At 47.5% G+C, this 13,658-nt stretch overlaps 1 protein-coding gene across 1 annotated transcript; it reads left to right on the plus strand.

The window, feature by feature from the left end:
• The first annotated feature begins 2,004 nt into the window (after nt 1-2,004).
• On the plus strand, nt 2,005-12,522 carry HPDL (4-hydroxyphenylpyruvate dioxygenase like). The gene is made up of 2 exons (XM_088455602.1): nt 2,005-2,031; nt 11,262-12,522. The coding sequence occupies exons 1-2, from the start codon at nt 2,005-2,007 to the stop codon at nt 12,447-12,449; spliced, it is 1,215 nt and encodes a 404-aa protein (XP_088311728.1). The 3' UTR covers nt 12,450-12,522.
• Nucleotides 12,523-13,658: the final 1,136 nt, after the last annotated feature.

The following is a 13,658-nucleotide window of genomic DNA, read 5'->3' on the forward strand; positions in this document are numbered from 1 at the left end:
CGTGACTGGATTGTATTTTAGCCAGAACTGCTCGCAATGTTGTTGTGGGAAAAGGCTACCACAAGCGCTGCGAGCAGCTCCGATGGCTCTCGATGTTACCGATTAATCCTACAACTGCCGTAGATGACGTGTGTTGTGAGTGGCAAAGGGGCGTCTTTATACAGGTGCGAGCGCATAGCGCGGCCACTCGCTATTACTTAGTGGGCATCTTTATGCGACGCAGTGCGAGCACATGATTTAAATAGCCGGACCCTTTTAGCCAGCAAGCAGACGCAAATAGCGTCCGGGTCTGAATCAGGCCCACTGTCCTCAGGACCCCAAACAGTGCATGTTTTCCATGTCTCCTCACAGAATCACGAATTATATAATTAGCTCCACCAGTGGAATTTTTAAAATGTGTCAGTGAGTAATGACTACACCTGTGCACCTGCTGTGTGACCTGGAAAACATGAACTGTGTGGGGTCCTGAGGACTGAGTTTGAGAACCTTTGCACTAGACGATATATTAATCGTGCACATCGTCTAGTTTGTACCCACTATGTTGCTGACAATGCGTGCTCCCACGCATTGTCAGCGACCTCCTCCATCAGACCTACATGCAGGACAGGTCCGACGGGAGATGTCGTTAGCGAGGGCCAAGCTGCCAAATGCAGCATAGCCCCCTCCATCACTGCTGGCATCGGCAAGTGTGTATGCACTTGCTGAGGCCGGGTCCCGTCGCTGAAGATGTCGGCCCCATTAGACATAGTCTAATGTGTATCCGTTTTAGGATCAGGTTAATAAGTATATTATATTGCTTTATATTTAGGAACATCCTGTGCATCTGAATTCTGGCTGCATTTACAAATTACTGCTGGCATGCTGGGACTTATGGTTACTCAATAGTTGAGTCACAGGTTGCCTAAGCCTGTTGCAGAAATCTGTAGAGTGAGTGGCTCCAGGTATTCTGTGGCCCCTAAGTCATTCTTTTTCCTATGAAAAAAGGCACTAGCACAAGATTTATAGCAGCTTCCATACACTGGACAAGTCTTCAGCCGCTTATTTTATTTATTCATTCAGATATTATTTCACTGATCTCTTCCTGTCTCTGGAACTACCGTGTTTCTCCGATAATAAGACCTGCCCCGAAAATAAGCCCAACCCTTACTTTTGAAAAAGGGTCCAAAACAAGCCCTACCCCGAAAAAAAGTCCTAACAAGTCAGACTCTAAAATAAGCTTTCAATAAAGCTTGTTTTGGCGTCAGCGTGCATAACGTCATGACGTCACGGCGCAACTCTGACGGGCGAGGTCAACGTCGGAGGAGTCGCGGATCAAGAGGAGCTGTGGACCGTGGAGGAAGGAGCCGCCGCCGGATTCTTCTTATCGTAAAGGTAAGTGGTGAAATGGCGCGCCACGCACAGACTGCATTCAACAGGGAGAGGGAGATGATTAAAAAAAAAAAGGCAGGAGCCGGGGGGCCCGTGGGGTGGGGGGGAAAGGAGGGGAACAGGCTGCATTCAACAACGGGGGAGGGGGGGGGAGGTACAGACTGCATTCAACAAAGTCAATGTTAATTAAAATAAGCCCTACCCCGAAAATAAGCCCTATGGAGTTTTTTTGAGCAAAAAAAAAAAAAAGACAGTGTCTTATTATCGGAGGAAACGCGGTGGTTATAAGAAATAAGCAATGATACAAAATAACAAGGTGACGTTGCACTGCCCCTATGTTACAGAACACACTAGTTTGCCTGCACAGCAATGACTCTGTCGGGAAGTTCCAAACAGCACTGTGGGGGTGCTAAGCCAGAATTACCAGCTGCAATATACCCCCAGTGTGTGATTTACAGTCCCATGGAAAAACATCACATAATGCTTCTAGTACATTCAATCTTTTGTGACCATATATCACAAGAACAGCTGGATTCCATTAAGAATATTTCTGACACCTCACCCCTCTGTCAGTACAATGGTACATTCCCACCTCAAGACAGTAGTGGGAGTTCCAGGGTATCACTTACAGAATGAATGAAGTTTCTACAAGTGATCAGCAAGGTGAGCAGGGGTCACATACATACATAGATTATATATAGATTATCTATCTATGCGTTATATGTGTATATATTCATAAATATATTTCTCTCATATAAGTATATACACATATAACATACATACATATAGGCATCACAAACATACACACACACCACATAAGCATACATAGATATTACAACCATACACATCACATGCACACTGAACAAGGCACAATAACGGTTAAGATCTTAATCAATTTAGATAGTATGCCAGTTGTGGGGTGGGTTTTGGGGCGTGGGGTCCCCTGAGCTGCATTGGCTGGGCCGCTTCAGGCCATCACTATGTTACGCCTATTTTATATCACACTGTTTTTTTATTTATGTAACATCTCTCACCCCTGTAAGGGTGCATACACACCTGTACGATATCAGCCCGATTTAGCCAAATCGTAACGACAAATCGGGCATATCGTGCAGTGTGTATACCCGATTTGTGCGTTCCCCCGGTCGCATGCGATATCGTGTGATTGGCTGTGCTGCACAGTCACTCACACGATTTCACATGTGAGCCTGTTCAAGTTAATGAAGGACGGAACAGTAATTGTTCTGTCTTTCATTACATCTTTTAAGTGTGTACCGGCAATCATGCGATGTCCGGGGTGAAGACAAATCGCCCTGAACATCGGCACGATTGCCGGGCGTTTAGGTGTGTACCGACCTCACTCCTAACACAAAGCAGCTGCTGTCACTTATCTAAAGATGCCCATACACGGTGCGATATAGCAGCCGATCCGACGGATTGGTACGATATCGCTGCTATATTGTACCGTGTGTAGGCTTGATATCGGACAGAGGGGTCATTCAGACCCGCTCGCGAGCAAAGGACGCTCGCAAGCGGGTTGATGTTGCCCCACTGCGCCTGCGCGCGACCGAAGGGAGCTCCGTCGTGCGCCTGCGCGAGACCCGGACTGCGACAGCCAAGCTGTCGCTCCGGGTCTCACACCAAAGGGGGCGTGCTGTCGATGGTGATTCCCATGGGAACGCCTACCGTCTGAAGCCGGCCCCACTGACATCAGTAATGATGCCAGTGGGAGTGATTTGGGCTCTGATAGAGCCAAAATCACTCCTGGGCTTGCGGAAGCGAGACCCTACCGCAGGGTCTCGTCGCAAGCTCGATGGTCGCTATGGTCAAAGACCATCGCGACCATCTTTTTGGCCGCTCGCATATGCTGTGGGTGGTCACCCACAGCTATGCGAGCGGCCAGGAGGCCGCTCCATTTTCAGGCAGGAGGGCACTGATTCAGAGCGAGCGCTCTGGTCAGAGCGTTCAGCTCTGAATCAGGCCCAGAGCGCGCTCCTGTGGGGTCGTACATCGCACCTCCAGATCTTACTGTAGGTTAATTTGATCTGGGGATGCGATGTACGATCCCATGCAGAGCTATGTGGGTGGGGGAGGGGGTGCTGGCAAATCGGGCAGTCGGCCACCCGATCGCACCACGTGTGGGGACCGTCCGATATGTCGGCTGTCGGATCCTCCGTCGCGTCGCAAGGTGAATATCGCTGCTTAACGCTTCACTTGCTTTCTTTCGTGGTGCCTTTCGTCGTGCTTGCTTGGAGGTGTCCCACGCCCTGGACTTGAACCCCCTTGAATGCTAGGGACAGAGCCGTAACTAGACTTTTTGGTGCCCTGTGCCAGAAAATGCATTGGTGCCCCCTCATTTTTCAAAGGGACATAATGCACCCAAAAAAGGGGAATTGCCTCATGGGGAAGGGCCAGGGAAGAGATAGGAGAGGCCAGGAGATGCTGAGGATGAAATTAGAGGAAGCTACAAGCAAGAATGATAATAAATAGAAATTTGACAGGCCCAAACAGCACCCCCTGCCCTGTGGTGCCCTGTGCGATGGCACCGGCCACACTACCCTAGCTACGGCCCTGGCTAGGGACTTACTCGATGATGAGGTTACCTGGACATGGTGGGTAAGCCGATAACTTTGGACAAAATTATGTAAAAAAAAACTATTTTATTTGATGCAAAATGTATCATAATGTTACACAGTAATGATTGTTTTTTTGTGTATGTAATAAAAGTCTCAGTATAGTAGCACTTCTCATTACCACTAGTTAGGGTGTACAGTCTGGGCCCCTCCCCATATATATATATATATATATATATATATATATACACACATACATACATACACCACAAGCATACACACATCACATATGCATACATAGATATGGGATGTAGTCTGGAAGCCGACGGTCTAAATACCGACTGCTGGCAAAGTACTAATGACAGGCGTCGAAATCCCGACACCTATCATTAGACCTACAGCGGGAGCCTGACGCCCGGCATACTGAACAAAGGTAAGCTGGGCGCGGACAACCGTGTGGGGGGCGGAAGGTTAGGTTTAAGGGCTCCCGGGGGTGCCTAACCCTAAGTCCCCCCGGGAGAGGTTTAGGCTAGGGGAAGGGGGGGTTAGGGTTAGGCACTTGGGGGGAGGTTAGGATTAGGCACTTGGGGGGGGGGAGGTTAGGGTTAGGCACCCCTAAGGGAAGGTTAGGGTGGAAAACAGGGTTAGTTATACTTCCCTAATAGCGATCGGGATCTTCACCTCTGCCGGCCGGTGGTAATACCTACTACACCCATATATATTACAACCAAATACATCACATGCATAAACCTTATATATATATACTACATACATACACATCACATCTACAGACCCTCCTACATGACCCCTTCCCATACTTCCCAACATTCAGCTGTCCCATATCAGGGTGTATCCTCATACCTGATAGGCCGCATGTACGCCCTAGGTTCTCGTTGCCCTGGGTGCGAGCTCAGCACCCCGGCAGTTGCCTTTCCTGGCACTAAATGGACACATTCATTCACTGCTGTTCTACAGTGTGCCCCCCCCACAACCTCCTGACCACTTGCAGGACACTGAGTCCCACAGGTAGGACATTGCGGGACTGTCCCGCTGAAATCTGTACAGTTGAGGGGTATGCTTTCCACCAGTTACACAATGCTCTGCTCCTGTACTTCCCACTTCATTTATGATTGCAGTCACCTGTGAGAGAGGTGTTTTTAAGACCGGACACTACAGTCAGAAATTAAGTTGGAGCTGGTGGAAGGGGGTATGTTGGAGGACATGTAATACATAGGACATTTATATATCAATACATATCACATGATACCTAGAAACTCCCACTAACAGACCAAATGCTTTTGTTGTATTATGCCTGGTAACAAAACCTGTCTGAACCTGACCCGCTTTTGTGCAGTGTTCTCTGGCCATGTGAGGTTTGATTGAATTATCATAAAACTTTCTGTACTGAGGATGTGGGTGGTACTCCTGGGGGCAATGGTCTAACGTTGACCACCCTGACTTCTTTACATCTCTGCAGTGCAAAGGAAAGTCAGCCCCTGTCACTTTATTGTGTGTGTAATATATATATATATATATATATATATATATATATATTATGCACTGTACTGTGCACAAGTTTTAGGCAGGTGTGGAAAAAATGCTACAAAGTAAGAATGTTTTAAAAATGAAGTGTTCATTTATTTTTATCAATTAACAAAATGCAAAGTGAATGGACAGAAGAGAAATCTAAATCAAATCAATATTTGGTGTGACCACCATTTACCTTCAAAACAGCATCAATTCTTCTAGGTGCACTTGCACACAGTTTTTGAAGGAACTCGGCAGGGAGATTGTTCCAAACATCTTGGAGAACTAACCACAGAGCTTCTGTGGATGTAGGCTTACTCAAATCATTCTTCATGTAATCCCAGACAGTTCAAACAGATTGGCGGCACTCAGTCTCAGCAACCTACAAAATAATCAGCAGACACAGGGCCTGATCACAGCCGAATTTAGACCTCATGGGGCCCTAGGCAAGATCCTGGTTCTGGCCCCACCTCCTCAAACAGTTCATAGCACTATACTTTTATTCCTAATTCATGCCACTGTACAGCACCCTGAAGGAAAAGTCCGCCGCAGCCTTGAAAGTCGGGTATGTATAATACACTTTGCTTTTTGCTAGCTTTCGCTAAGCTTTTCTGAGTTTGACCCCACTGATTGCCCACTCTATAGCTCTCCCTGCCAGTGCATTCCATATCACACTCTCACTGCCCTCTCACAGCAATCACTGACTCAGCACACTGACCTCCATCCCAGCTCACTTATTGCCCCCCCCAGTGACACACTGACCCAGTTACTGCCCACTTCACAGCACCACATACTGCCCCCTTCACTGCCTGTCACACAGCACAAACCCCTCTCCCCTCACAGCACATACCCCTTTCTCCTCTGAGGACCCCTCTACTCACAGCACAGACCACTCTCCCCTCTCAGCACAAACCGTCATACTTCACAGCACAGAGTCCCTCTCCCCTCAAAGCACAGGCTCCCTCCCCTCACAGCACAGATCCATCCTCTCACCACAAATTCCCCCCTCTGCCCACTCAGCACAGTTGTCCCCTCACCACAGACCCCCTGCCCTCTCAGCACAGATCCCCCCCTCCTGCCCTTTCAGCACAGACCCCCCCCTGCCCTTTCAGCACAGATCCCCCTTCTGCCCTCACAGCACAGAACCCCTTGGGCCCCCACTGCCCTCACAGCACAGACCCACCATCTGCCTTCATAGCACAGACCCCCCCACCCGATGCACTCACAGCACAAGCCGCCCTCCTATCCCCCCACAACATATTTCTCCCTTCCCCACTTCAAACTTACCTGCGGGACCGTTTGTATTTTTGCCGAGGATCTGCATGTCTCCTCAAGTGGCTCACCCTCTGCCTCCCAGTCAGTAAGTGTAATTGTGAAGTGACATAATGATGTCACCAGGGCCGAATTAGCCTTCTGGGGGCCCGGGGCCCTGAAGACTGGGGGGACCATCTCCATCCTGTCAGCAACACTTCCCCTGGCTGTGCCAGCTGTGTGTCATCCTACTCCCCACACACCTCCACGAGGCAGCAACATAGGTCCTACCAGCACTGCTGCAGTGGGGGCACATAACATAACACACACACACACATTATTATTATTATTCTTTATTTATATGGCGCCACAAGGGTTCTGCAGCACCTCACAAAGTACATTAACAAATGAGCAAATTCGTAAAACAGCGACTTACAGTACAAGACAACACAGAATAAGAACATGGTTTATAAACATTGCTGCAGCAATCATAACACTGCAAAAAGCAGCAGGGAGTCATCTACCAAGTGTTAAGTGCCCTTGTGGAGAGTTTTGAGTAGATGATCGTATGAGTGAGGGAAGGAAAAGAACGTGAGGGAAAAGGGCCCTGCTCGTGAGAGCTTACATTCTATAGGGGGGGGAGACAGACAGGGGTGACACAGATAGGGTAGACAGTCAGGAAGAAACATGTGAGCAGCAGGTTAGGATGAGAGCTGGAAGGCTTTGAAGTAGTGAGTCTTGAGAGCCCATTTGAAGATTTGTAGAGAGGTGGAGAGTCGGAGAGGGAGAGAGTACCAGAGGTAGGGAGCAGCACAGGCAAGATCTTAGAGGCAGGAGTGGAAGGAAGTGATCAATAGGCAAGAGAGGTGGGATGTATTTGTAGGAGAGGGAGGGAGATTAGTGTGATGTAGATGAAGGTGTGGTGAAGGGAGAGGGAGAGAAGGGTGGGTGCTCAGCTTAGTGGTTGGGTAGTAGGACCATTGTGGGGGAGAATAGAATGAAAGAGGAGTAACAGGAGAGGAGAAGGAGGGAAGCAGAGGGGAGGAATACAGACGGAGGAGAGAGAAGGGGAGGAGACTAGGGAGGAAGGATAGAGGTGGGAACAGGGGGCAGAATAAAGGATTAGGTAGGCACTGAGTAAAGTGAGAATCTGAAGAAAACATGGTCACGGTGTGGATGAGGTAAGAATAGTGTATGTGTGAGAACGACAGTGTTGAGAAGGTTTTTAAAAAATGCTGGTGAATGAACACTGTTGGTGAATGCGTATGCTTGATGAACAAAGTAGGGTTTTTTTTATTGAGGGGAATATATGTGATTTAAAGTGTTTTGAAAATGAGTAATAAAAAAGACGTTCAAAGTTGTGAGGCTAGGCAAAAGCAATGGTAAATCAGACCATATATGCAAGGTTTAGAGGTTACTTTGCATTGGTACAAATAAGAATTTTTTTTTTTGTGAAAAAAGAGGCAGCACAAATAGTAGCAAGTGAGATAATGTCTTTGCAATGATCAAACAAGGAGTTCAGTGTTGCATGTCCTGGTTATGCAGGCAGCAGGTGTTTGTTGTGAAGAGGTAATGAACTCACACTTAATCCTCCATAGGTGTCCATATGCAGTATTGATAGCAGTTTAGTTGTGTTTGATGAAATGTTCTCCTTCTGTATTCCTTCGGGTTAACGCCGGTGTAACGCTGAAGTTTTCCCTAAAATCTATATTGCACTTGTGATTCTGCACTTAGGAGTCTGCTAACTCCAGCCAAGGCTAAAACAGCCTAGTGAATTAAATTTCAGTAGAGATGTAGCCAAGTGTGCATCCTAATTAATGACAACCCCCCACTAGCCAGCCAATACAAACCCAGCAATAAAATGGCTTAAACAAACATTTAGGACTTAAGTTCAATCACGCCTACACACAATCTAATGACTGGAGATAGTACTTATGGCAATTTATATACTATAAAATATTAGAAGACTGCAGAAGACTTGCGATACTAATTGCTGATTACCTAAATATATTATTCAAATAAAGCAGCACATCAGGAGTAATGTTCTGCAGCAGCCTTGTGATAATAATTGCTGATTACCTGTTGGGAGACAGAGATAGGAGGGGTCAATTCAATCAATATCAGCTGAGGATATAACCAGTAACGCCGGTGTAACGCTGAAGTTTTCCCTAAAATCTATATTGCACTTGTGATTCTGCACTTAGGAGTCTGCTAACATATATATCTATATATCTATGTATGTATCTATTAGTATGATTTTGTCTATTTCCACCTCACAACAACTCATCACTCCCACCCTTATAATATATATTTAGGGATTTGCCCCCCTTACCTTTTATATAATATATTTAATGACCCGCCCCCCTCACCCCAGCCATTATATATTTAATGAACCCTCCTCACCCCCAGCCATTGTATATTTAATGAACCCCCCTCACATTATATATTAATGACCCCCCCTCACTCCGACATTATATATTTAATGAACCCCCCTCACCCATTATATATTTAATGAACCCCCCTCACCCCCAGCCATTGTATATTTAATGACCCCCCTCACGCCCAGCAGTTATATATTGAATGACCCCCCTCACGCCCAGCAGTTATATATTGAATGACCCCCCTCACGCCCAGCAGTTATATATTTAATGAACCCCCCTCATCCCCAGCCATTATATATTTAATGAACCCTCTTCACCCCCAGCCATTATATAATTAACCCCCTTCACCCCCAGCCATTGTATATTTAATGAACCCCCCTCACCTCAGCTATTATATATTTAATGAACCCCCCTCACCCCCAGGCATTATATATTTAATGACCCCCCCTCACCCCCAGCCATTACATATTTAGTGAACCCTCCTCACCCCCAGCCATTATATATTTAATGATTCCTCAATCTCATATCCTACCAGCTTTTGTCACTTACCTAAATCCTCCTAGAGTCCCAGGCTCCCAGCTGTCTGGCTGCACCAGAGTTCTCAGCGTCCTGCTCCAGTCCTCTTCTTGGGGCATAAGGCGTCTCATCACAAAGTGTCACTACTGTCAGTAGTGCAGGCACGGCGCAGATTCGTTACCGCCGGAGGAGGAACTTAAGCAACAAAACACTAACCGGTCAGGTGCTAGAGACATCGCACTGGCCAGAGAGGGAATGATTCTGCTAGTCTCCAGCCTCCACCGCCGGCAGCAGCACGGGGTGGCGGAGCCTGGGCATGAGCAAAATCATTCCCAGACAGCAGCACCAGAGCTGCTTTGGAGCAGCTCCAGTCGGGGGGCCCACTGAGAGAGGGGAGCCCGAAAGTATGAGCCTCCTTAATACGGCCCTGGACCTCACGCCGCAACTCAGCAGGGCCATGCCTCCTAAAAGCGCAGGGAGAGGGGAGGGGTGTGACTCACCGGCGCTGCCTTTACACATCCTGCTAATGAAAGAGTGGGGCCAGCCCAGGCTTGCAACTCCGCCCCCTCCCTCGTGCTGCTGCTACAGTACCATACTGCTTCTGCTCCTTCTCTCGCCGGATGTTGCTCTCTCCAGGGCCGGATTTCAGGAGGGCCTGGCTGCGGGCCCCTTGAGACCCGCCGGGCCCTAGGCAGCCGCTTAGGTTGCCTAGCGTTAAATCCGCCCCTGGGCCTGATTCACTACCAATCGCAACTGCGATTGAAATGGCGATTACGCACAGTCTCACTGCGATCGCAATGCCCTCGCAGCACAACATAAGGACGCCCACTTTACCTTTACACACATCCGTAATGTTTAGCAAGACTGCGAAACCATCAGTACCATCGCAGTCTCACGCACACTTGCACAAGCTCTGACCTTACTCAGAAATTGCTAACTTCAGCGCACGCTATGAGGCCTCAAGCTGCGTAAGGCATCGCAGTGGATAATTTAAGCACGCCCCTGCAACGGCGTTAAAACGCCATGGCATGCCTGCGTTTCGACAACCACCCCCCCTGCCACCTCCCACAAAAGGCACTTCCTGTCAATCACTCTGCAATAGGTCTGCGTAGTTGTCTATGTGATCGCAGTGGCCAGTACGCACACTGCGATACATGCGCAGAACAAAACAATCAGCTGATTGCGTGCGCAATCGCAATTGGTAATGAATCAGGCCAACAGTATTTTATATGGAGTCGACGTTTCAGAGCTCCCAGCTCTGAAACTACGACATCATATAAGACTGTCTGACGATTGTCTTGTGGGTTGCTGAGACTCTGAGTGTCATCGATCTGCTTGAACCGTGTATCGGTCTTGGGACTGGCATCGGGGCACTGTGGTACTATTGTTCTGAGTGCCGGATATACAACTAGTGGAATATATATATATATATATATATATATATATATATATATATATATATATACTGATTTTCATACATGTCATTTTCTTAATTTCAAAAATAAAAATATTTTTGAGATCTGGACTTGCAGTAGAGTCACTGACTTTGCTCTATATCTTATACCTATGTGAGCCTGGTTTGTGTCTATGACTCATGTGCAATTCTGCCTCTCCATAAGCACAATTTGTTCTCTCTCATCTGCAGGCAGTAATAATGGCTTCTCCACTGATCCGGCTGAGTCACATTTCCCTGCAGGTTTCCAATCCTCCGAAAATCATCACCGACCTGGTGACAAAGTACCGATTCCGACCACTGGCTGCCCGTGGTTTAGATGGCGGAGCCCCCCGCCAGGTGGCACTAAGAAACGGAAGAGTTGTGTTCGTGGTTAATGAAAACAATCCGGAAATACCCCAGAACTGCTCCCTGCTCTATGATTCTCCGGTTCCATTACCATCTCAAGACACCGCCTGCAATGTTAGTTATGAGGTGGAAGATGTTCCAGGCTTGTGCCGTTTCCTGACTAAGAAGGGCTGCCATCTGCTAGTGCCACCAACCGAGCTCCACGATGACGCTGGCTCTGTTTCGTACTGTGTTGTAAAGTCTATACTCGGGGACGTGAACCACACTCTAATTGACCGCACCCATTGTGCAGGCCCTTTTCTCCCAGGCTTCCAGCCTCTAGAAATTGATCCGGTTGCTACTAGTGAGTTATCTTGTGTGGACCACGTCACATATTGCTGTCCACGTGGAACCATGCCAGATGTGATTGAGTGGTACAGATGTTGTTTTGGGTTCCAACACTTCCCTCTCAGTAAAGAAGAAGACCCCAAACTTGGGTTTGAAATCATTGGCTCTCAGATAGGTCTTCGCTTGCTCTCTATGGAATGCCCAGGGCAGACTGAAGTGGGCAAGATTGTGATTGCAGAATCTTTGCCACAGAAGGGAATAAATCAGCTAGACCAATTTCTGCAGCATCACCAAACGGGTGGAATCCAGCACATCGGTCTCTCTACACGCGACATCTTCAAAGCTGTGCGGTTATTGACTGAGCAAGGGGTTGTCTTCGCTGCACAGCCGGCATCATACTATACTGACCCACAGAAGATGGCGGAGATCCTTGATGCAGGGCTAATACCCCAGCAACTCTCTCCATTTGGGATCTTGCTGGACTCTTCCACTGAAAACCTGGAGCCAACATCAACAAGCAAAAAAGTCCTCCTACAAGTTTTCGCCACACCTCTGTTCTCAAAGGACTCTTTTTACCTGGAGCTGATTGAGCGCAGGGGGGCGCAGGGATTTGGTGAAGGAAATATTCGCGCTCTCTGGCGCTCCATGCAGGATCTGATGGATGAGTTGAACCGTAAAGAACAGGAAGAAGCCTTAACTCGGTGACACCTGCTTGTCCCGCTAGTGTTTTTTTTTTTTTTTGTTACATGTTTTTATTGAAGCATGACATAATGATATAAAGGGAATAGCCATATCATAGATTTGACATTGGTATAAAAAAGTTGTTGTTACAAGTGATATGCATCAGATATTCTATAGAAAAGAACATATATATGCATCTATACAATACAGATAAAGGTTATACATAAAAAAATTAGAGGTTAAGTGAACAGAGTGAAAAAGTTAATAATGAAGTACCAAAATGTCTATGGGCCTGATTCAGAGGCGCTCGCTATATGGGAGTGCACGCTCTGAATCAGGGCGGGAGAATTATTCTCTTTTTGTTTCGGCCTTCAGGCCGCTCGCTAAGCTGTGGGTGACCACCCACAGCTTAGCGAGCGGCCTGGCGATGGTCGCGATTATCGCAGCCATCGGCATTGCGAGGAGACACTCTGGTAGGGTCTCAGCACTCGCAATGCCGAGTGGACTTTCTGCTCTAATAGAGCAGGAAGTCCACTACTGACATCACGAATGATGTCAGTAGGGCCGCCCTCAAACGGCAGGCGTTCCTACAAAACGGGGCGAGCTGTCAATCAACATCGACAGCCGCCCCGTTTTGCTGCGAGCCCCGGAGCGAGTGAAATTCTCACTCGGTCCGGGGCTCACACTCGCATTGCGCTCGCCGCGCATGCACATTGGCTCACCATCGACCCGGTTGCGAGCGCAATGCACTTGCGAGCGGTTCTGAATCAGGTCCTATGCCCCAACCGTTTTTCTTACATTTTCCTATCCAAACAAATCTGGCCGTCTCTGGAATGGATACCAAAGAGGGCCAGACATAATATGGAGAAACAGTGAATCCGAACTTCGGGGGAGAAATAAAACAAAATTACAGCAGAGGAGTTGCGTAATCCAGATAGAATAAAAAAAGAAATAAAAACAATATGGGAGCAGCTAAATAGAAGGGAAAAGTAGTAAGGAAGCGATCCACTACATTACTGCAGACCACTTTAGAAAAATGAGTATCAAACCAAACTAGTAAAGGTAAGAAACTGTTCTATGGTACTAGTCGTGCAGAATTTGGAAATTAGTTAGACGACTACCCTTATCATAGCGAAATAAATATGTAGTGTGTCCAGAATACGGTAAATATAATCTGCGTTTAGCTACACTACTAAAACATATATAAAGTACACAAGTATAAGGAGCCTTAGG

This window comes from Taudactylus pleione, unplaced genomic scaffold (genome assembly GCF_031769625.1).
Source record: "Taudactylus pleione unplaced genomic scaffold, aTauple2 ptg000662l, whole genome shotgun sequence".
Lineage (NCBI taxonomy): Eukaryota > Metazoa > Chordata > Amphibia > Anura > Myobatrachidae > Taudactylus > Taudactylus pleione.

Bases quoted from the DNA above. Each gene is read 5' to 3' on its own strand.
- HPDL (XM_088455602.1), top strand. From the start codon at position 2,005: ATGAAGTTTCTACAAGTGATCAGCAAG. The intron at 2,032-11,261 runs GTGAGCAGGGGT...TCTCATCTGCAG, and splicing joins TTCTACAAGTGATCAGCAAG to GCAGTAATAATGGCTTCTCC.